The sequence below is a fragment of the Epinephelus lanceolatus genome, chromosome 3, assembly GCF_041903045.1.
Source record: "Epinephelus lanceolatus isolate andai-2023 chromosome 3, ASM4190304v1, whole genome shotgun sequence".
In the NCBI taxonomy this organism is placed as follows: domain Eukaryota; kingdom Metazoa; phylum Chordata; class Actinopteri; order Perciformes; family Serranidae; genus Epinephelus; species Epinephelus lanceolatus.
The window spans coordinates 27,447,013-27,474,907 of NC_135736.1; the positions used below are offsets into that span (position 1 = coordinate 27,447,013).

At 42.3% G+C, this 27,895-nt stretch overlaps 1 protein-coding gene and 1 non-coding gene across 2 annotated transcripts in view; both read right to left on the minus strand.

Moving 5' to 3' along the window:
* Positions 1-2,688: 2,688 nt before the first annotated feature.
* hhip (hedgehog interacting protein) overlaps positions 2,689-27,895 on the minus strand; it is a 34,266-nt gene continuing 9,059 nt past the window's right edge. Inside the window, exons 3-13 of the mRNA XM_033624472.2 lie at positions 27,157-27,301; positions 25,368-25,569; positions 18,629-18,780; positions 17,162-17,335; positions 16,894-17,037; positions 16,486-16,604; positions 15,060-15,183; positions 14,004-14,149; positions 12,649-12,730; positions 4,161-4,309; positions 2,689-4,052 (exon numbers count right to left, since the gene is read on the minus strand). Of these exons, the coding sequence (XP_033480363.1) occupies positions 3,856-4,052; positions 4,161-4,309; positions 12,649-12,730; positions 14,004-14,149; positions 15,060-15,183; positions 16,486-16,604; positions 16,894-17,037; positions 17,162-17,335; positions 18,629-18,780; positions 25,368-25,569; positions 27,157-27,301 (1,634 nt within the window). The 3' untranslated portion in view covers positions 2,689-3,855. The remainder of the gene's footprint in view (positions 4,053-4,160; positions 4,310-12,648; positions 12,731-14,003; positions 14,150-15,059; positions 15,184-16,485; positions 16,605-16,893; positions 17,038-17,161; positions 17,336-18,628; positions 18,781-25,367; positions 25,570-27,156; positions 27,302-27,895) is intronic.
* trnaf-gaa (transfer RNA phenylalanine (anticodon GAA)) lies at positions 4,884-4,956 on the minus strand. The gene has a single exon. It is a non-coding gene; the product is annotated as a tRNA-Phe (tRNA).

Here is a 27,895-nt window from a genome sequence, read left to right on the forward strand (position 1 = left end):
GTGCCAGACAATTTTTTTGGCTTGAAGCAGTGACTTCCTAGAGCCTCCTCTGGTTGCCTGGCAACCTCACAGTGATGACAACAACTGATTTAAATGACTTTGAATGTGCCAGACAGGCTGGTCTGAGTATTTCAGAAACTGCTGATCTACTGGGATTCTCACACACAACCATCTCTAGGGTTTACAGAAGATGGTCCTAGAAAGAGAAAATACCCAGTGAGCTGCAGTTCTCTGGGTGAAAATGCCTTGTTGATGCTAGAGGTCAGACGAGAATGGCCAGACTGGTTCAAGATGATAGAAAGGCAACAGTAACTCAAATAACCACTGGTTACAACCAAGGTCTGCAGAAGACCATCTCTGAACCACCAACACGTTGAACCTTGAAGCAGATGGGCTACAGCAGCAGCAGACCACACCAGGTGCCACTCCTGTCAGCTAACAACAGGAAACTGAGGCTACAATTCACACAGGCTCACCAAAACTGGACAACAGAAGATTGGAAAAACGTTGCCTGGTCTGATGAGTCTTGATTTCTGCTGCCAATTTCAGATGGTAGGGTCAGAATTTGGTGTAAACAACATGAAAGCATGAATCCATCCTGCCTTGTATCAACAGTTCAGGCTGGTGGTGGTGGTGTAATGGTGTGGGGGATATTTTCTTGGCACACTTTGGGCCCCTTAGTACCAACTGAGCATGGTTTAAACACCACAGCCTACCTGAGTATTGTTGCTGACTGTGTCCATCCCTTTATGACCACAGTGTACCCATCTTCTGATGGCTACTTCCAGCAGGATAACGCACCATGTCACAAAGCTCAAATCATCTCAAACTAGTTTCTTGAACATGACAATGAGTTCACTGTACTCCAATGGCCTCCACAGTCACCAGATCTCAATCCAATAGAGCACCTTTGGGATGTGGTGGAACGGGAGATTCACATCATGGGTGTGCAGCTGACAATTGTGTGATGCTATCATGTCAGTATGGACCAAAATCTCTGAGGAATGTTTCTACACCTTACTGTATCTATGCCATGAAGAATTAAGGCAGTTCTGAAGGCAAAAGGGGGTCCAACCTGGTACTAGCCTGGTGCACCTGATGAAGTGGCCGGTGAGCTTATAAGCCCACATGGACAGGCGCTTTAAGTGCTCAGAAAAATTTAAATTTTAACATCTACATCTACATCTTTTCATAACAACTGGACAATTCCATCTGCTAATGACAGTCATTTGATATGATTATAAGCTGATACTGGGCCGTGCCATGTGATTGTTTCATTAAGAATTTAACATAGTTGAAGAATGAAGTTTGCAATGATACATGACTACTGAATAAATATTTACTCAGGTTTAAACTTTTTTCGAGAGGAAACTTCTACTTTTCCAGTAATTAAAGTTAACTCAATAAAAACTTCCTCAGAAATTAATTAAACCTGAAGTTTTACCATTAGTAAATACCAAAAACAAAGGAGAGGCAAATATTTCAGACATGCTATAAATTTTAATAGACATATTGATATTTCTGTAGAGAAACAAAGTTATCCCTAGTTTTATTTACAATACAGGAATAAAAAAAATTGTCACATACAGTACAATGGTAAAAACAACATAGAAGAACTTAAATAATTATTTTATTTGTGTAACTACTTAAATAATGAAAATGGTTATTCTATTCACACCACGCCGTCTCAGCAGCTACAATGCAACTTTCACATTAAGTGCTAAAAAAAATTATAATTTTCCATTTTACAGCATGAATTCCATTTTGACCAGGCAGAGTTGATTTATTTCAGCAAACACAAGCAAGGCGGGAGATGAAGAACAAATACATCTTTTACTGACACTGAACTTCAATTAATGATGCTTGGAAACTTGTTTTTCAAAATAAAAGTTGGGAGGAGAGCAAAACTGCAACTGTTAGCACGACTGATGGTCCTGTCGAGACTCCTTGAATGGAATTTAAATGACTGAAGATCAAAGTTCTTAATAAGAAAGTTGAATAGATTTTGGGCATGCATGTGTGTGTGCTGCATCTGTATGAACTTCTGTCTGGCATCTGAAAAGACACAACACATCAATATGGCTCCAGATGATCCCAGTCTGAGTTCTGACTACACATAGAGGAGTCAGATGTTCATTAGAGTGTAACGTTCAATCGACATTATCTCCATTAGACAGATTCTTATGTTAATCTTAAATCTTCTCTCTGCAGATTAAGATCTGCCTCTGACTGTGAGCAGCTTCCACAGTGACTTGGTGGCCCGATGAGACGTTTGATCATCTCACAACAGAGACACGTTTCTGACAGCGGTAATGAAACCACATGTCATGGATGAGAATTAGATGGACTCAGACAACTGCTCTGAATTACTCTACGCAGGCACAGACATGCTTTACTTTTACCACGGGGGGGGGGGGGGGGGGGGCATGAAAATAAAAGAAAAGTAGAAAAAAATACTCGTCCTCATGTGTTTTCGTTTCTTAACAGAGGAAAAAGCTGCATGTGTATAAGTACAAGAACATGAAATGACATGAACTGACAAGCTTAGTGTAAAACTGCTTTCTATAAACACCATTCTCTCCCATATATTATTACGCTTAAAAAAATAAACCCTCCTCTATGATAACAATAGTACTGCTATAGTTTTTTTTTTTTTTGCAATGCTAAGTAGTACTTAGGTAAGCTCTATTGGAAATATACATCACCGCGCTATCTCTTCCCTTTGTAGTTTTGAGTTCGGGTTCTTTTTCAGTGTGTGACGCAATGAAAGGAAAACCATTCCTGTGATAGTGTGGTGCGTGTGTGTGAAATGTTAGAACTACTCTCATTGCGCTTTTTAATAAAATGTTTAAATTCATTTTGAATAATAAAGTGAATGAAACAAAAACATGAATACAGTGCATGGGAGCCAACAACTCCGTTCAGATTGTATGAAACTGGCTTTGACAAAAACGTTCTCACTCAGTCGTTCCTATGTCTGTGTGGGTAACAGTCCCCTGTCGCAGATCCATTCTGTACATTGATAGCAAGTGAGTGTTGCAAAACAAAGTATACACACTGTATACTGTCATGACAATGTGCCCACAAACTAAATAAGACATCCTAAGTGAGACGACATGGTTCATCTCTCTTGTGGTAGTGCCTTTAGGATAGTATAGCACAAAGCACTGCGGGCTCTATGTGACCCATGACTCTCATTGACTTCAGAGGTGCAGAGTGTTCCTTCAAAGTCTGTGTACATTTATTTAGCTTGGTTTTGAATGGACCATGAGCACAAATTGGATCTTGAGCCGCGCCGCTCCTTACCCCTGAACAATCAACTGTCTCTGCTGAAATGCCTTAAACTCCTTTTTGGGGGGTCGTAAGTAAGGCAACCCTGAAAAGATCCAAAGTCTTGGGTTAAAATGATCTGTTCCTGTGGAGCTCCTGTTTGTGTGGAGTCGGCCGTGTGCGAGCGTTTTCTGAACGAGAGAGGAAATGTCTTGGAGGAACTTCCATAACTTGGCCGTGCTTATCGAACATCTCCTCTGCTGTCTGCAGGTCTCTCCGAAGTGTGAACACGGCTTGGATGCCAGGCCTGGTGCTCAAGAGCAAGTAGCTTATAGGCGAAAAGAGGAAGAGTTTGGTATCGTGATGAGGATGAAAAGCAGTCTGACGGGGATCCTGTGTGTATTTGTGTGTGTGTGTGTGTGTGTGTGTGTGTATGTATGTGTGTGTGTGTATACATGCCTGTGTGGATGTGAGGGAGATTAAGAGGCCATATTAAGGACACCTCGTTAGAGTCTGCTGGTGGTGGTAGGTAGATTTGTGTCAACTTGAGGATGACAGCGGGGAGCAGCCCCCCTCTGCGTGCCCCTATACGATGTAGCTGGTCAGGTCTAGGAGGTATGAGGTCATATCGATGATGTGGTCTAGTATGCCGTCTTTCTCCTGGTCGTTGGGCATGCCCCGCTCACTCTTCTCACACTGGGCCCCAGAGTAGCCGCTCTTACACAGGCACTTGTTGGGCTCCATACACACTCCTCCGTTGCGGCAGGCTGGTTCACACTTGGCTGCAGCCACAGACACAAGAGAGGAAATAGTGAGCATGTTGTTGTTGTTTGTCCTGATGATACTACTACTGAAAGCAGCAGAGGTACATTTAATAAAAAGGCACTCACCAACTCGGCAGAAAGGTCCCTCCCAGCCGGGACTGCAGCAGCACTTGCCAGTGGGAGTGCAGTGTCCGTTCTTACAGTGTCTGGAACAAGCTGTCATCAGCAGCTCTGGAGGCTCCACCTGACGCTGGCACTCCTTTGGGGCATGAGGCCTGCAACAGTTGTTAGAAAGAGGGAAAGTCAATATGTGGCAGAGACAAGCATCACATGGCCTGCTAATGAAAGTAGGGCATTAGTTTGGTATTATTGCTGTATGCCTTTCAGTAAGTCACACCCTGATAAACTGCATTTGTATAGCACTTTTCTAGACATCCAACCACTCAAAGCACTTTTTACACTACGAGTCACATTCACCCATTCATAAACTGGTGGCCAAGGCTACCATACAAGGAGCCACCTGCTACTCAGTTTTTAACACACTCACACATTGATGCAAGCATCATCGGGAGCAATTTGGGGTTCAGTGTCTTGTTCAGGCAGACTGGAGGAGCCGGGGATTGAACCACCCGATGGATGACCCACGCTGCCTCTGAACCACAGCCGCCCATGTGTCACAATTGCAAACTTCCAAGAGGAGGTATTTAGGGATCACAATTTAAGGACATTGTTTGACAGTCTCATTCACATGATTTTGAATATTAGCATATATGTTAAGTTAGATTTAAATTTCTTGTCATCACACAGGGTACAAGGAGTGTGACAATGACATGCAGTTAAAAGCCTTTCTGCTGAAACCTGGGATTGAACCAGGGACCTTCAGATCTTCAGTCTAACACTCTCCCAACTGAGCTATTTCGGCTTACCTATTATATCAGAATCCTAAAAATCACATAGGTCGGTAATTCCCAACTCTGGTAATTGGCACCCAAAACACAGCTGGGTGTCATTCTAGTTGTCTAATAGGAAGCAAACACAAAAACATGGAAATTTTTTCCTCTGGGGTCACAGGGTAAGTCATGGCCTCTGTGGTCAAATTGGCTTAAATGTTGAGCTTACGTCTTGAGTCAGGCCACTCCTTAACATTTTGAATCCTTAATGGTACACTATGCAGGACTGTCCTAAAAAACAAAAGACTCACACAGAAGTAATTCCTCTCAATCATCACTTATGACCCAGCAGAAGTGTGTAGTGTTGCATTTTTCTGCAGACTCAGCCCCTGACTGCATTTTCTTATTTTCTTCTTATTTCCTGTGTTCGGGACTTTTATGGGAGTGTACCCCCACAGCTCTCAGGTAAGCTTGGGGCTTTACAAGAAGGTAGTGACCAGGTGCCAGACTGTAAACAGCAGGCATCCAAGAGACATAGTGCCAAAAAAAATGCAAGTATAATGAGAGAAAACGCCAAATAAGAGTGAATCTGGGGTTGGATTTAATTTTCATTTTCACTGGAGAGTGTGTTTACAAGCACTAACCAACAATTCAGCGTAGTGTACCTTTAAAGAACGCCTGAATACTCTACTGTCTTCGCTGACATACCTCAGACTTAATCTTTTTGTTTTTGGCAACAACCACATGCAATAATAATGACTATGCTGGAAACAATTATAGATGTAAACAAGGTGGTATTGATTTATCTAAGGCAAGCACATTATGGTGTGAAGGTGTGTGGTTATACTGTAACTCATGTTTAGATGATTTGTTCTTAAAATCCTACCCACTTTTTAAACTTTTGGCCTGTTACGATACACAGCTAATCAGCTCTGTATTTGTTCTGCGCTCAGCTGCTGTGCCAAGTGGAGAAATTGGCAGGGTTGTCATGATCAAAACAGAAATGACTTTTCCAGGGTCCACAGGTTGTTTAATTAGACTCACATAATGGATAGTTTCCTTCTGCTTGTGTCTGCCCTTAGGCTCACTATGGTAAATGAGTCTGTTAGGAAGAGCCCGTCAGTGAGGAGTCACGCCCAACAACACACTTCAGTTCTTATTGTCCAGATCAACAGTTTCCATAGACATGCTACAAGTGGGATCAACACATCTGCCGTCACACATTGTGTGTATGATCTCAGACGATAGACAAGGCCATCAGCTTTTGTTGATATGTAATGTGTATGTGAAGTGATGCACATTTAGACATATGTTTTTAATCTCTGTAGCTAGTTAAATATGTATATGTCTATATCTTCCAAAGATTTATCATTGATGTACTGGCAGCTTTTCTGTATAGTGTCAATTAATCGTACTTGAAAATCTGTTGTCTAAGATGGAACTACACCAGTATCAAATGTGGCACTTGTATTGTTGTGACTCATTTTATCCTTAAATTCTCCCTACATGAAGAACCAAACATCACAAAGGGTTAATCCAGGGCTCTCACAGATATAAACATGATTTGGAAAACACAGACACACAAACATCCCCACACCATATGCGTCAAGTCTGAACACCGAAGAGACATATTGTGATCATTCCATATTGAGACAAACATCCAGACACGCATATCAGCAAATGGGCTGAAGCAGAATTATTACATATCACGCTCTACAAATCTGGAAATAATACAGCGAGTGCGTAATCAGGTTCAAATGTGAAGCGTCTGTTAGCACGTGTTGCTCGCAAACTCACACACACATTTGTCTGTGTGTGTGTTTGTAAAAGAGAGCGAGCGAGCTATGGATGTGTAAACAGTTCTGCCGTAGTGAAGTGAAAAGCTAACAAGGCAACACAATGTGCTGGACACTGAAGGACACTCGCTCACACACACTTTCACACACAGGCTTGGCAACTGGACTGCTGTGGACTGATGGTGGTGTGAGAGCTGAAGAGCATCAGTAGTGAGGTCAGTGTGTGTTAGCGTGAAACAGGCCTCATCAATCATGGCTGTAGAGCAAACGGTCAATCAGCGGTGGAAACCAAAACTAGATGAAGTTGAGGAACTGCAACCAGGGAGATCATTTTGTATATTAAATCTGAAATCTAACTTTAAATTCACTGTATCACATACATCCAGTTGAGCTAATTGTGCATTCACTCTTAGATGCTCTCAGCATTCCGCTGTGGGAAAAATTCGATCTGTTTTGTCGTGTCTCACCTGCTCTGACTAGCTGTGCAAATTAAATATTTGTTTAACCGACTGTACCGGATTGACTGTGTGGGAAAACACACATTTCAGCCTTAAAAAAAAAATCTATCACTCAGTAAACTGTAACTACGATGTTTTGTGGTGTTTCCGTCCAAGTTTGAAAACTATGTTGCAAATGTTCCGACAGACACACTGACTGATGGCAGTGACAATACTGTGACTGTGTGTGTGTTAAAGTTGCTTTAAATTTGGAGGATGGAGAGCCCGGGGGGGGTGGGGGGGGGGGGGGGGGGTTTGATTCCCATGCTCCCATCAGCACCCAACTCCAGACTCCATCCGTGCTGGCTTTTGTTGTTGCAGGCTGCATGTAGTTAAAAAAAAAAGGAGCGAAGGAGGGAAGCAAACAGAAAGAGAAGGAGAGAGAGAAAGAGTAAGAGTCCCTGGAGGATTGGGGGGTCTGTAGCTAACACTGTTAATAGCAGGCAGGGGTCAGCAGCGCTACTAAACAGTCTGTACGACTGCCAGGGTGGCTGTGAAAACAGCACCTGCTGGTAGCGCCACTTGACAAAGGCAGCTGGGTCAACAGCCACTGTGGGAATTTATCAACTTTGGGAGGGGTGGTGTATGTGTGAGAGCGAGGGAGTGGGAGAAGGGCGACAGTGCTCCCACATGAGTTAGTTACATGGACAGAGAGAGAGATGATGACGACAACAAAAATACAAACACTGCACACAACTCAGATCATGTCATAATTAAAATGAAAAAGAGAAAGGATGACTGCATGGCTGCACAGATAAGGCAGAGAACTTCAGAGCATTCAGGTCTGCGCCGTCACAGCAGTGTGGATGCTCTGCCTCAGATTTGTTCCTGATCTGCTTGATTATTATGTTTATCAGTGTGTGTGTGTGTGTGTGTGTGTATTTAGCTTGTTGGCTCGCAGGGCCAGTTTGATTGACGTGAGGTATATGTGAGAAAAGGGCTGTGGAGTGGTGTACATTGTGCGCCCTAACAATGGCTTAATCAAACGGCCCAGTGTGGTCTCTTTTGCTGTTTTGTCATCCGACTCCATTGTTTGGGAGCTTCTTTTGTAGCTTCATTCCTTGTTTTAATTGTGCAAGAAATTTACTGTGTATTGTAGGAGCCAGGGCTATTCAGTGCGACTGGCAAGCAGCTTTGTCGAGGGGAGGACCACAGCAGAGATGTAGGAAGATTTAGGAGGGATAGGAAAATAAAGAAAAGGCTTTTTTTCTGTAGCGTGCTGGGAGCTAGCGTACCGCACGCTCACACAGGCTCACAGATGTGCATGTTCGCGTGTACGCACCACCCACACAGTTTATATCTGTACACACAAAACACAGAGAGGCACACATACAGATAAATATATCCACAAATGAGCACCCGCTGTCTCCTTCCCCTGCACATCCAGTGATTTGTGACTTCCATGGCTAATGCAGTTCATAAAGGAGGTCCCAGGACCCTATTCGCAGTTCACTGTCTTTTTAAGGTCTCTGCTCACTGTAATTCAATCAGCCCAGCCTGCAGCTGACAAAACCTGAAAGTGTGAAGTCTTTCATAATACTGCTTTCCCTTCTTCTCTTTGGAGAGGGGCTGTAGCAAACAGAAAGGCAAATTGCATTTTACAGCAGAAATCAGCAGGAGGTCTGGCTCTATATGCTACAAATAAACTATTGCAGAGGGCCACATGTAAGGCTGACTCTGTCGAACTCCATGGATGGAGTGCAACATGTGCCTCTTGAATTATGATATGATAAACATCTAACTTTGCTATATGACTTCCATGACGTATTGTATATACACAGAGGGGCTGAAACAAATCCCTGTTTTGTGCCTCTATCATAATATCTTTGTTTGTTAGTATGTTTCTCTTCTCAAAAAGAAAAGGGTCTTTCTGGCATTATTTGTTCCTGGCACAAATATAATGCTCTCACTGTATAAATAATTATGTTATCAAATGCAGACTCGATGGGACTAAAAGGTAGCCAAACATGCCCGTGAATGCCTGCCTACAGGCAATCATGGGCAAACCAAAGTTTCACTCAGTTTAAGGGCAACTGCTTTGCTCATGTACTGTGTGTTTCAGGCTAATATAGAAAGTAGATCTCTGAAAAGCAGAAGATGATAAGCAACAAAGTCATAAAACCTACAAAAATTATATTCTGTCTCCATCAGACATCGTATTATTTACACAATTTAGTCTTTTTATATCCTAGTTACAAGTCTTTTTATGTCTTATGTAAACTATCTTCAATTACGTTGCTGTTGAAAGGTGCTACACAAATAAACTTGTCTTGCCTTAGATAAAATATATGTGCATGGATGCCCATTCTTCACGGTTCTGCATGCGACATCCAGAGCATTAATGTAGCAGTAAACCACTATTGCGCTGTAAAGATATAGTGGAGTAATGGTGTCACTAGCAGAGAATAAAGTCATGCTATCTCTGTTGTTTGTTGTGGTGAGCCGGTCCGGCCATGCCTGCATGTTAATGCGTATATATATCCCACTGGCTAGCTCATCACTGCTGCTCATACAGCGGTTACGGCTGATATCGGGATTGTTTTGTCGGGCCCATTCTCACCATAAGCTCTGTCAGCACTGTTGTTGTTAAGTGCTGTTTGTGGAGTTATCACCGTTAGCTGCTAGCCCCTGGCTCAGCCACGTCCCTGTTGAAAACTGTTTATTTAAATAAATGTCTGTTTCGTCACTATCTATTGCCAAAAAAGGTAACACAATGGTGGCTGAGTCTATGGCCCACTGATGAAAGCCCTTGCATTTGCAGTATTATGAACTGGGTGTCTGTGGCGACATTTCCGTGGCGTTTTCCATCACCCAGCAGTGGCTGGTCCGCCAGAAAGCTGGAGCTAACGTAACAGTCTTGCTCTTTAACTCACTTGTCTGTGAGGTGGCATTCTGTTATTTTCCAGTCTTGCCTAGCATTGCAAGTAAGTTGCTGTGGTTGGAAAAAAAAAAAAGAAAAAAAAAAAAGAGCAAGGACTACAGACAATGAAACAAAAACAAGTGTATATCTACAGGCGACACTGTTTGAGTCCTCAGATTCATAAACACACCGGCAAAAAACACTTATTGCCATAGGTGCCATCAAAAAGGACGAAACGCAGATCTTCAAGATTGTAACTTTTAGCTTTTGAAACAAAATATAGTGAAAAGAATCTAAAATCAAAGGTCCACTTCCTACTGATTCAGAGCTTTAAACTGCATCTCACAGTCACCATATATAGACTACGTATATGATGAGAGGAAATATTTCAATCCGACTACTATACCACAAACAAGTCCCGTCTCGCCCTCTGTCTCTGTCTTCCTCTCACACCACACACATTCAGCATGTTTCAAAATGCATGGTGGCCTATTTATTATTGGAGGGGTACTCCAACTGACAAACAAATACCTAGAAATGAAGTCATCTGGCCAGGACATGTTTACACAAACACTGCTGAGGGATTTTATGGCTGATGTTTCCCTGTAAGCCTTTGCCGCCCTCCCTAACAGTTCCTCTTTTCCCCTCTATGTTCCCAAACACACAGTTGATCAAAACACAGCGCTAGATGCTATACTGGACCACAAAAACCACCATACTCTAAAACAAACCTCTTTATGAGAGGGGCTTTAGGGTCCAGATGTCCTCGCAGTATGGAAAAGAAAAAAGGGGAGGACCACCAGACTTGATAACGCGCTGAGGTCAGACACGTTAGCTACCCCAATTACTCCCCCCGTCACCCCCTCTCCATCCTCCCTGTAACAAGATCATAATAACGAAGCCAGAGTGTATTAGGAGTCAAGACTCCCAACACCACAGGGTCCGCACAGACTAAACAAGTCCACTTGATGGTGGAAAGAATTGTTCTCTGGGAGAAATGCGTCCAGCAACCATGCCAGAAAACATAAATACAGAGCGAACCACCAGGGCCCCTTTGAAACATCTGTGGTGTAATTAATTGTGCTAATGCCTGGGTGGCACTGTCGTCACCCAGGAATAATCTATTGTGATTCTGAGGCATGCAAATTCTCCCTCTGTGCGTCTGCTTCCCTTACTTTATCTGCCTCTCTTAATCAAATCAGAACTAGCCTTAAGAAATACTATTTGTTTTGGGACTTTTCTTGTGCATTCAGAACTTTCAAAGTTGGACACAACACTACTCACTGACCTGAGCAGATGGGCCTAACCCTGCAGGATCTCACTCTCTCAACTTCCTGCACAAGTGCCGATAAGAAGATAGAGAGAAACATGGGGGGTTCAGCTGGAAACTTAATATGCATTTGGTTTGAATTACAAAGTCTGCTTATGTTTGCGGTGATTTCCTTACTGCCAGGGTAATATATCAGACACAAATGCTTACACATCCCTACTGTATCATGTGGGATGAATTCATGCCCTGTCTGCATATTTTCTAGTCTTGAGTGACAAAATGTTTTTCACATGTACTTGGCTTTGCACAAATAGTTTATAGATCCATCACCATCAGGATGATTTCTAATACTGTGATGCATATGGTAGGGATTATGACAAAGTGACACACGCACACACGTTTGAATTATGAAGTTGCACTCACGCGCATGTTCCCCACACATTCCAGTTGTTTAACATCAACTAATTAAGCATTCGACTGCGTGGAAATAGACTGGATGGAAACCGCTCAAAGTTAAGTTTGTGTGTGTGCATCGAGTGTATGTGTGTGTCCACACACATAATGATGAACAAAATGTGCTCTATGCATGAAAATGTGTGTGTTTCTTCATGAGCTGAAATAAAATATTTTGAGGTCTCTGTGCTTGACAACAGGTGCCTTTGTGTTTTCCTTACTCTCAGCAGAAGAAACCCCGCTGTTAAACGCTCTGAAAATAACCAGCAGGCAATAGTTACCAAGGTGAACACGGCCAGCTATGTCAGTGTTGCTGTTAGCAATACTTTACACTAACATTTTGAAATGCTGTGGTTATTCTCCACTTACTGCTCAGCGTTTGTTTTGGCCCGCGCAAGTGGTCATGTGACAACAAAAGTTCTGGTCACAGCGATGTATTAAGTGTGTGTGGAGGGGTTGTGTATAGGTAGTGAGGACTTGAGGAGGAAAATGAGCAAGAAAAGACGTCACTGCGGTGATTAACTATAGATCCGTGGTTTCATGAGAGTCAGCTGCATGAGTGTCTTTTATGATATACTGTAAGTGGGATCATATTAGCTTCACCATGAAACAAAACCAGCATGGAATTAGGAATGGTTGGCTAGTTTGCTGGAGTCTCAATAGAAGACATGAGGGATCACTTACTTATTGAACTAAGACCCAACTGTATATACCACCATGGTTTACAAACATATGATGGTTGAAAGAATATGGTTCAGTCAAAACCCCTTTTCAAATAAGAAATAAACCACCCCCTGGAGAGAGAGAGAGAGAGAGAGAGAGAGAGAAAATGTACGTCATGATTGTACCTTTTAGGGTCCACCAGCTTGTAGAGTTTTCCACTGTGTGACTGTGCCATGCTTTTACTAGTCGCCAGTATGTAGACTTCACCTGCAAAAGAGGAACAGTCACATGGAAATGGGCGATCAGCATTATGTGCATTGCGTACTTTTAATGTGCAGCATATGTCTCAATGATAAACCTTTCTGCCATCCATGCAATACCTGTGCCAAAATGAAGAGAGGAGGCAACAAGACATAAGAGGATGAAAGGGGAGGACATGAGGAGATGGGAAGGATGAGTGTAGCTACAGCTTCTGCATTGCTGCACTTGCCAAAGGACTCTACGAAAGAGTTTAATGGGACAATTGGATACTCATGACTGGGAACCAGGCGGATAATTTAATGAGGAACAAGCCCGCAAGAAAATTCCATAAGGGGACAAATTGTAAACATGTGTCTGTGGGGCCCATACTTCGGGACACAAGCCCACCCCCTCCATGATTCTTGCACCACTTGCAAATCATGATCAAACGCAGGAATCTTTAAATACCTCGTCAAATAATAACTCCAAGACCTGGCAAGAACTGGGATCAAACATTTCTGATGGCTGTGTGAGTGATCCACATCACGTGTTCACTTTAATCAGAAACACCAGAGCTGACAGTTAATAATTCTGTGAGTGTGTGGTGGGGGTCCAGCTGGTAAAAATGTTCTGTATCATATTAGTCCGCTCACCTCAGCTCACCCTACCTTATCTTAATGCGGCAGTACCCCCAGGTAAATAGTAACACATCTCTACCTATGCAAAACACAGCCTTGTAGGTGGCCCGACACGCAGCTCATAAGTGGGTCTTAGGAGTATCATTGCTATCTTATGGAAATGACAATTAATCCAGAAGGAAGTATGCCCTATTTAATATCCTGTTGAAAATGTGCCATAGAGGTAGAGTAAGAGGGGCTTTAGTTTCCCTGTAGTTGTGACTGTTAGTCCATGTTGGCTAGGTGTTGCAACTTTCCCAGATTTCAATTGTGTTTTTGTGCATCACGCTGTGTTAGTGAAAAAAATCTTTCAAAATAACCAACTGGAAAATTCCTCGCCATGATGTTCACATATGTACCATTGATAAATAAACAACAAGCCATGATTTTTCCATAGTTTTGACATCCGTAATTTAAAGCCAACAAGCCTTCAAGGGTCCATGTTTTAAAACCCCAAGGTGATTTCAGAAAATAAGTAAACACATAGCTGTCACTCATGTGAACTTGGAGAGGAAAAACAAAACAAAGGAAGTGAGAAAAGAGGAAGAGGGCTAGACTGAAAATATGAGAAGAAACAGATAGTCTGCATAACTGCGTAAAGTTCTTATCATTGCCCCTCTGACCTAGTTCATCCTCTCCGAAACCCAGGATGTGTCCCACGAGCATGGAGCCACAGGAGCCAGCTGAGCCCAGACACAGAGCCTTCTCCTGCCACTGTTCACCACTTGCTGATGTCGACAATGTAGACTTCTGGAGGATCCGCAGGTTACTGAGACAAACACAACACACAGAGCTGGTGAATTACTACAGTCGTTACTTTGTCAGTTATCTCAGACTGTTAGTTTTGTACTGCTTTATGATGTAATATACATGAGACACACATTTCTTACATTTATAATTTGCTGTAAAAGTGAGAACAACAATGCAATTCATTTGCAGCAGTATTGGGCAAATTACAGTTGAGATCTGAAAACAGGAACAACTTTTACTTCTTGTGTCATGGTTCATTGACCCATCTTCCTTTTCCACCCCATGTCTCACATGGTGTTATTTAAGACCTCGGCTTTTAGTTTCAAAACAAACATCATGCCGGAGCCTTCACTTAGCCACAACAGTATGCCCTCAGATTGTAATGAGGCACAGAATTAAGCGACCACACATTGTTTTAAACACAGTGCCAACTCCTGATAGTGTACTTCCCCCCTTGCTATTTACTTCCTTTGTTTACTCAAGCGTCAATGTTTGACATCAGCAAAGTAGGATAAATTACAAACCAAAGAAAAGTGTGAACAGCACAGAGCAGGATGTCTAATCTCCATTTACAACGAATGGGCCGTGCCGTTGTGGTGACAGTAACATAAAACTTGTTTTCCCCCACGTGGATGGAACTTAGTGTTTACTCTGGCATGCGCCGATGCAGGGGACAGATTTTCAGTGTGAGAAGAGAAGAAAGAGTCATGTTGATCTCAGTGGAACTTAAGATGTTCGTCTGATAACTCATAAATCAAATGTACTTGAACGCCAATGGGATAAAGTCACTACAACATCTTAAAAATAAAGTTACCTGTCAGCAAGTGCGCAGGGAATCAATCTAGATTTCACAACATGTAGCAACTGCATTTTCAGCCAGATCATTCATCAGCACTGTTTCAACAGTTGGCCTTCCTCTTCATTCTTACCCATTTTTATCTCCAAACACGTAGCTTCCATAAAGTCTTCTAGATTGGCAGCCCCTGTAGATGAAGCCCCCCACAGGTGGTGCTCCTCCACTGGACTGCAGGTCATAGACTGAAGGTTCATTTTCTGGGGAGAGACAAGGAGGCAAAGGTCTGATTCCAACACCAGCAGACAAAATGTTATGATAGAGGCAATCTAATCCATCTCTCTGAGAATATCTGATCCTAATATTCGCCAATCTGCATCCTTCAGTGGCTGTAATCAACTGAGGAATTATTATAAATTATGCATAATAGTAAGTGCAGCTTTGTTTGTGCTGGAATCAAAAGGATTAACCATGTTTCCTTTATTTTGTCAGAAGTCTGTCAGACATAATCGTTGTGTGGTTCCGATTAGCAAAACACGTCAAGAAGAAAAAAAGAGCAAAGAGTGCATCTTGATTTAAATTGGATGGCAATATATTTGACTTCTTCCTTGGCAGCCAACTGAGACTTTAATATGTCTTTATCAAAACTGGAGGAGAATGTATTAATCTTTTATTCATGAGTGTGATGGTGAGGCAATATGGCATGCTTTCTGGATTACAGTTGTCTTGGCAAAGGGAAATATGAATGGAGGTTTGCTGCCTTTAAAAATGTACGATCCAAGACTTGGTGTGCTCATTTCCCAACTGCAATCACTTTACAGTTTGGGTAACTGTCTAAATCAAGCATCAAGCCAAGGGAGAGGTAGTCTGTAGCAATAACCGGCACTTTGAGTTGGAGTGAAAGATCAACGTCGAGGGATTAATTCGGGTTGCCAAAACAACACTCACTGTGGCAGAGATAACCAGCCCAATGTAATTTGTAACAAACAGCAGCAATTTGTTTTTTTGCAAAGAGAAGACAGCTAAGGAATGTGAAGGTGCTGATGTTACTGATTATTTTCTCAATGTGAGAAGAGCTAGGCCCCTCTCAGCTGTGTTTTCAACAATGCTAAACCATCATCTTGATGATTATTGTTGTTGACAGCTTTAAATCTTACGTGTGGACACAATCTCACATTCCCTTGGCAAATCTGCGCTCCACAAGGGGGGAATCTTTCTCGATCACATCATTTCTACATTCAACCTTCACTGTCTCTGCGCTCAACCCAGGGTGTTTTCTGAACTTGTTGCCAAAACACCATGTTCTTACAAAATGAAAGACATTCGTAAAAACAGATGTCATTTTCAGCAGAATGAATGTGAAAGGTTATCCAAGAGGTTAATGTATTTTCATTTCTTTCTCAAGACAGAACGCCATCAAACAAAACTCAGGCAAAGGTTGCAACCAGTTATTTTTATCATGAGTTGTATTAACATTGCAAAATAATGAACTGCTTCCAAACGTAAAAAAGGGTAAAATATTACAAATATTTTTGGAAATTGTCATGGAAATTGTAACTCACCATAATCTTTCCCCTTAGTTATCTCCAGTATTCTTCCTGCTGATGTGTTTTTGCCACTGGCATCCGTACAGAGGATGAGTAGACTCCCATTGTCCGACTGAAGCCGATCTACTGCGCACCTACAGTTCAGAAAACAGGATGAATACGGGGCAAACAGAAGTAAAGTCTTGATACCAAGCACCTACGAGGTGGCAAAAACAGCCTGAGTTTACGAAACTCTTTTCTGAAACAGCTGTAATAAAACAGCATATACGGATATCTGCTCTGTAAGCTACCCATTTTTCGACAGTAAAAGTATAAATCCGTCGTAGCTGCCACATTTTGAAGAGGGGATCTCGTTTACCAGGCATAGCTGTTAAGTTCTTCAGTGTGACACTGATGAAGTTCCTTTCGAAATGCTTCACTCACCTGCCTGGGTCATGTAATCCATGGGCAAAGATTTCAGGTGGCTGGTTGGTGCTATTGAAGTACGGGTTGTTCCGCGGTATGGAATATGGTGATGTGCAGCAGTCCGTGTCCACATCTACCCTCAGGACGGACCCTGTGAAATCACTGCATTCAAACACACAAACAAAATACACCTTCACGATGGTGGGAGCTAGGAAAACGATTGAATCTTAGGGCACACATCAACATTTGATCATTTACACTACGATTCTTAAACCTCTGAGCTCACCTGAGTCCATCCATCTCCTCCATATCGTCCAGGGTGATCATGCCGTCTCCCAGGACAATGTGCAACAGACCATCAGGGCTGAACAGAAGTTGACCGCCTAGGTGCTTCCTGTGCAGCTCTGCCACTTCCATCAGCATGCGGACTGTCCGGGTGTCAACCTGGTTCGGGTTTTTTCTAAGGCAAAACACAACATGTCGTTATCACTGGGTTTCTGTTTGAGGGTAAAATAAATGATACAGAGTAACTATCAAGAGTATATACAACATTTCTACACCTGCATACTTCCAAACAGTCTCTTATATATCTTACAGTCTCTTATGTATCTTAAACATATATATTTATAACTGTACTAGGGTCATGGTAAGTGGCAGCTCTTGATTGCGGTAAAAGCCCCTGAGCAATGTAATGTTTGAAAATGTACTGTGCGAGACATTTTTTTAAAATAAGTGCACACTCTGATTGCCTTTAATTACTTTAAAGAATAATTGTGTTGTTGAGTAAAATGATACACCGAGGCATGGATAAGAAATGCTGACATGACATACCAAACAAGATCCAACATTAAATGAGTTTAAATAGTTTGTTGTCTAGAGACATTTCAGTCTAATGCATTGTCTCATTAAGGCAAAGACAGTGGGTGGAGATGTAACACAGGCTTCGAAATGTTGCACAATTTCTAGTGCAAAGTGAGGATTTGGCTTCACAGTATCAGCAACAAATATTTCATGATGTGTTATTTTGGGTAGTCCTGCAATTTTTTAAAAAAGCAGCTTGCCAAAGACGAAAAAATTACTCCCTTAAACTACCATCAAATGCTTTAACTGTCATTTCTCTATTAGACCCTCAAATTAAGGACTATACGCTGCAGTCACAAAGACTGCATGCCAAGCATATAATTAAGATTAGATCATTAAGTTAAACATACAACTGTGATTATGCAAATTAAAATGTAACACTTAAGCACGTTCGTGAGAAAAGATTGTTGTCTTAATTACAGGTCATTGTGAAGGGAGTGTGAGATATCGACACAGCAACAGGCAAACATCACTATCATCATAACAGTGTTGCAAATGAACGCCCATATTACGCTGTGTGCTCTCGAAGCTTTGGTATTTACTGTGGTTGCCATGATCTCAGGCAAAAATGTGTCAAATCAGTGTTGTTGGATGCGAATAGTCAGTAGTATAATCAATTCCTTCAGGGTTTTGTGATCAGGCTTTTTTCACAGCATCCAAATAATTTCAGTTTCATTTTACGGTTATAAATTACAAGTATTGTAAACTCTCCTGTATTTCTCAATGGTTAAATAAGTGGGTTTTGCATGAAGAGATGCACATCTATTTTAATCCTCAACAGTTAATAGGTCAGTTTAATGTGAAGACTGTGAGGCAGCTGAGGTTTTGGTTTCCTTTCAGGCAGTAAACGATCTATATTTAAGGTAGATTTGGCACACACTTCTCCCATTACCTCGAAACGGTGTATTCAACCACACGGAGAATGTGGTCGTGTGGTCCGATGGCCCAGCGCTCTTGGTTGGTGGTGTAGGAGACGTAGAGCTTGCCATTCTTCTTGTAATTGGGGTGGAATGCCAGGTTTAGCAGGCCCCTTTCATCTCCACCCTGCAGTCAGATGAGAAACACAAAAGATCCAGGAGTTAATTATGTCCCTGCTTGGCTTCTGCTCGGGCTGTGTGGGGTTGGAATCGCCCCCCTCGGTCATCTTCATCATCACCAAGACCACTACATGCAAGCCCTACACACCCATCACCCCCCACCTCCTTTAATTCTTCAACCTCTCTAATCCCCCTTTTTTATTTATCCATCACATTCCCTTTCACACCCCTGCTATTCTCCCATTCTCTCTTTTTCTACCCTCGCCTGTTTTACTTCACACCTTCACCAACCTCCTTGAATATACCATTACCAACCATTATACAGCATTTGACTCTGGGTAGAGCTGCACCTCCTCTACAAACCCCCCGCCTTTGCCCAGTCTTCTCCGAAGCCTGGTTATGTGCGCTTGTCCACAGGGTCGGGGGGCCCCTGTGACGCCCAGGCCCTCCCGGTGGCCTCCATTGTGCAGTGATTTGTGTGTGTAATCTTTGGGGGATATCCGTGAATGCTACGCTGAGTGGCTGAAAGAATTTATTAGCTCACTCACAGTTCATAGAGAGCACAAAAGTGCAGAGTGCTTCAGTCCGTGCTTTTTGCTCCCCGTCCCCTCGCTCCTTCCTGGTTTACACAAAATCCATGCAAAATTCAAGGCTTGGAGGGGGAGGGGGGGGCAGGGAGCTGCCAACTCCCACTGTCTTGGCAACATGTTTAGAAAACATCTAAATTGCTTGTGTAATATGTAAACCTTTGTCTCACCCCGGAGGCAGCTACATCAGTTGTCACTACCCTGGTGGTCCTCCCATCATAGTTAGCTGTAATAATCAGCTACAGCATTTCATTCCCTAGGCAAGACAAGCCAGGTCGGCCCTTTTTTTATGTTGTACTCTCCCTCACTATTTCTTCTTGACAAAAGAATGAACAGAATGCTAGGCTTAGGTGTGAAGAATGTTTATAAAGTGGTCCCTGTGTGATTGTATCCCTCTAAAACAGCTTGATTCTTTTTTTTCCCACTGAGGAAAATATCAAAAAAACAAAAGTGAGCATCATGCAGGGAAGTTATTTCACTCATGGCAAACAAACAAGTATCAAAAAAATATATCTTAACGTAAGTGGCAGGCTCTGGATAGGTGTAGTCTATGTCACAGGCCAAGGAACACACATCATAAATTGGTGTACTGGATCTCGTAGTTCTGTTTGGACTACATTAGACCCGGCCCAGTCAAACACAGCAGTGACACAGGCCACATGCGAATGCAAAAGAGATGACTCTTCGCAAAGGAATGTACTTGAAGTACCAATGAACAACAACAGAGACCCACATGATAAGCCACAGGGGTTCTATCAATCTGAATATGAAGTGAAATGTTGTGAAAGTTGACAAATAAATCTCCACCCCGAAAGGCAGAGTTCCTCCACAACAAATTTACGAGTACCACTAAATGTCAGATCATTGAAGTCAAATAAAAAAGGGGTTATGTACAGCTGGATACTAGTCGGAGCAGAGGTGACTGCACTTTGCCAAAGAATGCCAAAAGATTTCATCTTGGGAAGAGAAATCCTCAACTTCACCTTGAAATGCTGGATCCATATGTTGGATTTGGGGATGCAGTGACCCACAACCCCAAAATAAATAGGGAGTGGGTCAAAGACCACAATTCCAAAGGGGCCTAGATCCGGAGCCAAAGGGGGACCACCAAGATACACAGTGGTTAAATGGGCTGAAATATTAGCTCCCTTGCTAATGACTAACTCCTTCAGCAGCAGGCTGAACAGCAGAGCTGGCAGTGGAGCAATAAGAAACAAACACTGAATTAGAGAACCTTTCACTGCAGAGCCAATCCAAGGAGATACCTTGATTAAAAGAAGACAAACTGTCAACCTGTGGCTCCTGAGCATTGATCATGGTAAAACTGCTGCCAGAGCTGCAGTAGGTAAGATATTCTTGGCACGGTTCAAAAACCAATATACTGTACAAACAAGCTCATTTAGTCAATGTACAAACTGCAGGTTTCACAAATTGTCAGCTGTGAATTTTCAGGGGCCTTAGCTTCTACATTGTGGGTTTAAAACAGTAGTTAGATTTAGGAGTTTTGCTTTGCCTTATGTCATGGCAGATTTTATCAGCTACTACAGTACCATGTGCAGACTATTATACTTGAGCGTTTCGCTGTATATATTTAACCTACAGAATATATGGATGTGGATGAGGGACAATTTCAGGGTAAAGTGCAAGAAAGATTCTCTGTTTTACTGAAAACAATTAACATTCATATTAGGCTTGGGCACTATGTATTTTATACCTTCATACCTTCCTGACATTTCACTGGGGTAAATGGTATATGAAGGTATTTGTGGAGCGCCAAGTGTATGTTCTACAAGCTCTCAGCTTATTTTTTAGTCTATTATTAAACTCAAAAAAATATTTTGCACCTAATTTCTTTATTAAATAGAAAAACATAACTGTACACCTTATGAATTTAAGTTTCTCTCTATCTGTCTGAACTAAGACCTTGATAACTCATTGTAAAACACACTTGACAGAGACTCAAAAAGTCACCAAAACTGTCTTGGTTAGTCGTTCCATTGTTCCAACAATCACCAACCCTTAATTCCCAGAGTTAGAGGTGAAAATATGCTGGTATCCCTCATTGTCTTTCTCTGCTGTTGCTGGCCAGCTTTATCCCATAACGTCATCCCCACCACTTGCAGTCGCCATCCTTCTCAGTTCAACTGCATGTTCCACCAATAAAGACTGACCTCTGATGGTGCGTACTGTGCACTACAATATATTGCCTCATTACAGAATTTCTGTACCAGTTTAATAGAAAGAGGAGCGTCTGTATTTTGATGGTACTGACAATTATATCTTCGAGATTTCTAGATAACTAATAATAATTTACTTTCATAATCTCTTAACAACAGATGTTAATGCTGTCTATCGTAATGTCTACCACATCCAAACCTCAAACTTTACAAATGACTCTACTGTGTCAACTTAAAACACATTCCCTCCATTTTCCCCTTTTATGACTGCCATCATTCTTCCACAGCCAGGCAGGGGGTTCTGATTGAATCTCTCAGGAGGTATTATCTCTTCATTTTTCACAAACACCTGCCTCTGCATTCCTCTTTTCCCTCCAATTCTGCTCTCTGGGGCTCCGGCTTTGGCACTGTCAAAGTGTTGGCGTCACTCCACAGAAAGCTGGGAAAGTGAGGTGCAGGGATGAGGACCGGTTGTTATCTCACATCTCACGGTACATTACATGGAATGCCGGTCCTGTCTGAGTGGCGGAGGCAGCGACACACACAACACTACCATTTCCAATTCTGCAGGGGCAGCTGTCTTTGAGTCCTATTGACACACGCGTTGGCTCATGCATTGTTACCCTGGACCTTTTGATCCTTCCTCACTGGCTCGTGTGCATTCCTTCACTAAAAGACATTCCACATGAGTTGATTGGAGCAAAACAATGTCTACGCCCTTCACTCAACGACTACCTGAAGCATCTACGCTCGCACCTCCCTCACACACAGACAATACACACACCTCCTGTGTAGTATTCTCTGCTTTTCCCTTGTGCAATGAGAATCATATCTCCACTGCAACTCCCCCACCTGTTGATACATAAATCCTGTGAAGTTCACAGCAATGTCATGACACATTAATCCTCCTACCAACAAAGAATAAGATATAATCTATCATGTGGGCCATTAAGTTCATAGAACAGACAATACTTTGCCTAACTGCTCTATTTGTTAACATTTAATCTGTCACTTGCAGATATCCAGCTGTCTGAGGATAATTGTGAGATCAGTATGAGTTATAGTGAAGATGAGGCCACTTATTTTAGTCCGTATGAGAGCAGCTCTGAGCCTCTGATGGCCGCTGAGAATGCAGAGCAGCTGTCAGAGGAGCAGGGACAGAAAGAATAACATGCTGTGACTTATTTGTTTCAACAGTGAAATATTTTATTGCAGGCCCCCTCACCCCTGCTACACAAGCTAATCCATGTCGGGACTGTCAGCTTTGGGTTGTTGCTCACAGATGTCTGCATTTATAAAACTCACTGTCACTATAACACGCGCTACTCTCGAGTGTCTTTTCTCGAGTTATACAGTGTGAGATCCTGTTGTTGTTTGAGCAGAGGCTGAAGTTTAGCATCAAAGTCTACAAATACCAACAGACAACACAGAATTATGGGAAGATCTACATGTATATCAAAAAGCTTTAACTGGTGCATCTTGAAAGCTTCTCTGTAAAGCTTTATGTAACTTCTGTGTGCTTGAATCACTGCTATCCAATTAAACAACAAGGAAGATGGAGTCATACACCAACTAAGCCACACCTGTGCTTGTATGGCATGTATAGAATGAACATTGAGCTATTGTGTCCTCAAATTCACAAGACTAGTGAAGAATTTAAGTAACTAAAACAACCTTAATTGACTATTGACACAAACAAGAAAGTCTAATTCCAATGCAAACTTGCTTGAAGATTGTTTTAAATAACTTTATTTAAAAGAGTATTGCACTGTATACAGAATATTGTTTAGACCCAATGTTTTACTTGATCACTTAAACTTATATTCTATATTATATCGTCTAACTAACGAGAGCGCTTACAAGCTGAAGCAACGTGGGTTTTGGGTTGGTAGTCAGACCAAACTGCCCACGCAAAGCATTGGTATTTGACGACTTGTTCCTTCGACTTGATTGTTATTTCATGTTTTTAAGTCTCAAGTACCCTTATTAGTATCAGACTAAAATCTATCATTAATTAGGACTTTTTTAGGAACGGTCAAAATCAGCAACAGGCACCCATTCTGAACCACATCCTGTAGCATAGCTCTGGCCAATCAGGATGATTGTCCACAATTCACCATCATGTTGGAGGTGTGCGAAAATGAGCTAGTTGTGGAGATGATGACATGGGCAGTGTGTGTGAATGTGTGTGTATGTGTGTGCAGTGGGTGGGTGATGGGGGGGGGGGGGGGGGGGGTGTATAGAGATTGAATTTCAGGAGAACACCCACAGCGCAGCTAGGAGCCCACACCACCACAGCACAGCATTGTTTCTGTGCAGTTCAGCTTAATTGGCACCGGGGGGATCCATGGAAGGAGGGGGATAGAGGAGCAGAAGGAAACACAGAACATTACAATCAAAGCATGTGCACGGAGCTGATGATAAACCCGTTATCTGCCCTGTCTCCTGGGGGCCTGGGTTCCTCTCTCTGTATAAAGGCAGCTCCATCCTGTTGATGCTGCCAGTAAACACCTTAGCCCTCCCCTGGTTCTGTTCACCCCGTGTGGCTGGGAGCCCGTTCCGGCAGCCAACATCACAGAATAGGACTCCTGGGGCCTGTGGGGGATCGAGCCACGTCTAATTGTCATAATGATCACTTTATCCACAACCAGTTTGGACTGAATGATGATAAGAGAGCACAGCAGAGCAATGAGAGCATCCCGCAGGGGGCAGTTGCATATTCAATTGCTGTGCTCCGTTTGACTCCTTGTAAGCAAATGGTCTTGTCAGTGGAGGAGCAGGAGGCATGCGTGATAGATAAACTTCCTGTCTGGGAGTGTGCCCCACAAATATCCCTGTTTGCCCATCTCGTGCGGTCTCAACAATTTCCGAACAATTCTCAAATTCAAAATCTGAGATGCAGACGATATTGCAAACACTAGCACCGCACTAAAACACACAGATGACTCTAGGACACAACTCCCAAAAGTCTGCGTCAGGCTCGGATGATCTCGGATACTTCATGTGCACCTTGATTTCTTTTTTACCGTCTTACCCTTTCTTAGATAGGGCACAAAGCCAAACAGAAGTAGAACAAATGTTTACTCACCCCTTGACACTCCTGTCATCATTCTACCCTATCCTATCATCATCATCATACTATCTCTCCTATATATATATATCACTAATCCCTAATTCTTTACATGGTGGGAGCAGGTGAAAAAACAAAAAAATAAATAAAATAAAAACGTCTTTGTTGAATTGAATAGAGTGTAGACGAGGTTACAGCTTAAACCTGAGAGACAGCTGTTTAACTGTCATTCCAGTCACCATGTGGGGTATTGAGTTAGTCACTATGTAAAGTATTCGGTAACCATGTGGGATATTAGAACCCTTATAGGAACAATATGGGAGAGATTAAGAAAGCCATTAACCCATCCTGTGAGAATTAGCAGAAAATTAGCAGTGAGTACAATGTGTGCTGTATGTACAGTTAATTAGCAGATAATAGCGTAATGATTAGCCACGATCACATTTGATGAATGACTGCTTGTTTGGTATAATTATATAATTGAATACTAATAGTGAGCAGGCACCACTTTCAAGGGATTTGTCTTGGCTGGAGATCTTCCTCACACGTTTACATAGGTGCAAACAGTTGTAAAGAATTGTGTTAAGGCTCTAGCACATTATTTCTTTACTCTTGCAATGTAGCAAACATTATTTCATACTTCATCAGCCAAGTTCCTTCCCTCCTTCCTGTTTACAACTGTGCTAAATTGCATCCAAGTTATATTACCGCTGGAGTTCCTCCAACACTGTTAACACAACGAAGACAGGCTCATTCCTACCTTCAGGCCATTCTGCACCAGCTTGTGGATGTCCAGGAAGGGCTCCTTGATTAGCTCGAGATCATGGTTGAGTATCCTGACAATTCCCTCCCTCTCCAGGACAAAGAGCCGCTGGGATCCATCCCCACAGTGCACCACGGCCACCGGCTGCCTCAGACCACTCAACACCTCCTGGGCACAGTAGCAGTTGTGTTTGTGTTTCCTGGGTAACGAGAGAGACAAAAGGTCAGAGACCAATGGTGGTGGTGAATAATCCAGTTATGAGGTAAGTAGTAGTAGTTTGGAAGGAAGTACAAAATAATCAGCTGTAAGACATAACAGTTTAACCTAAATCATTTTATGATAATGCTTTGCTGAATTAAATATCTCACTTTGCTGTCTAGGACTGCAAGTACTCAAGATTTGTCTAATATGACAAATCTAGCAGGTGTGCTCTTTCATTCTCATTCCTTGTTTTTAAAGTGGGATGTTGCATTTTGCTAAGGCTCAGTGAGGTTTTTCACACCTTTGCTGGTTTACTAATTTGGTGACTTGACGTTTGACAAGGTGGGAACATTCTTAACCATCGGACACATTTAAAAACAAATCAAGTTAATTATTGTGTCTATTGCAAGACAACTAAGACTTCTTCCTCCTCTCTATATCACTGAGCTCCCTCACCACCACCTGTTCCCACCAATCGGCTCCCTCCATCTTTCCATCTTTATACAAAAACACCAGCTTACCAGGGCATCAGGCGTATGCGTCATCTCTCTTTTAAATGGAACTAGCCCAGGTAGCGCAAGAAGTTTGAGCTAACCCTCCCATGTCCACCCTACAATGTGCTGGTACCTGACCAAACTTTACAGATAGGGCCAAGAACCCTTGTTTCTTTCCCTGCTGCAAACCTGGTTCAGAGAGCATGGATTTTAAGGGGTAGAAGAGAAGGTGATGTGGCTGGCCACAATTGATACCAGCCCATAACCTAATTAACACACCTGCTGGTACTGTATTATGGTGGATTTTCTCTTGTCCTATTCTGTTTTCTATGCAGTCAGGTAAGCTACATACCACCATGAAAACATAGTGCACCAACACTCCCTTTGTGAATTACACAAGGACCACATGAGCACTCAAACTCCATGTGTTAATTCCCAAGAACAAAGGCCACAATGTTAGCCCATAACTGTGTCTTAGATTTGGTAGCCCCAAATGTTATAAAGTCCTGCTCATTTACCAGAGCAGATCTCTCAGAAGATAATGCACAGAAGCAACAAATGAGTCCCTGACTCTCTAACATTGATAAGTTATTTGACTGAATGTTGGTTGCTGCTATTCAGGTGCACATGCTGCTTGGCTTTCTTGCCTCAGGGAAAACAGAGATGAAAGGGATCCCCCCATGGACAAAAGGGCAAAGCCCTCTGTGATGTACAGACCTTTGCAGTGAGGAAGGCAACCAGAATGACGCAGGATAAGCATTTTCATTATGTGAGCAAAGCTGAGCAAATGCAGTCTGGACAAACTTTAGGATTAGAGAAGAGATGGCATCGCATTTCTGTCTGAGAGTATGGACCATGTCAAAATGGACTAGTGAACCCACAACACGTGACCACGGCTACGCCTGTTTCTATAAAAACATAAAAATCACGACTGAATGTCATGAATCTGAACTCATAAGTACTAATAAGGCCTGTAAAGTTCACTTGGCTGAAGCACATTTAAGAACTAGCCAAAGCTCATTCAAAATAAAAATACGTATATCTTCTAGAGTAACTAGATCCTCAAATGGAATAAAAGTTGGGCTACAAACCTGCTAATATCGTCTATTTTCTCATCTCCCAAGTAGTTGGAATCTTGCCCTTGTGGTTGCTTTCGTTGAAAATCTGGAAAGCAAAGACTGGCATCTCTTCTCCCATAGTATTGGCAGAACTCATCCACATCGGCCTGGAACAGCTCTAGCAAACACAACAGATACAGACACAGACAGAGGCTCTTACACTTACTATAGATACTGCATGGTTTAATGACTTCAAACGCTAGGCTCGTGTAGACACCTAAACTGAGAAAATCCAATGAGAATTCTACTAGCATTGTTTTTATGATACTTTAACTCTGTGTGCCAGTGACGTGTGCAGTGTACGTAGCCCTACTGTAACTGTGTGAATGCACAAGTATGTGTAAGGGAGGACAAAAGAGACAGAGGAAGAGAGCTAGGATGTGATGTGCTCGTGTGTTGGGGAGGGTTGGAGTTATGCTTGATGAGCCAAACCAAATCCTGGCTAGACTAGGCTGAAATTAACAAGTGAAGAGAAACTGGGCCAAACCAAATGGATCACAGATTAGACAGGGCTCTGCTGTGAACTATGCCTCCTCCAGAGAGTAAAAAGATTGCATTCTCAATTTAAGTTTACACAATCATTATTCTAATTTAATAAATGATGCTTTTGGACTGGTCCTAATGGATTCCTATGAAAAAAAGAAAACTCTGTCTTTCATCAAAGTCTGTCCAGCAACATAGTAACACTTTGCTTTCATTCTTAACCAGAAGA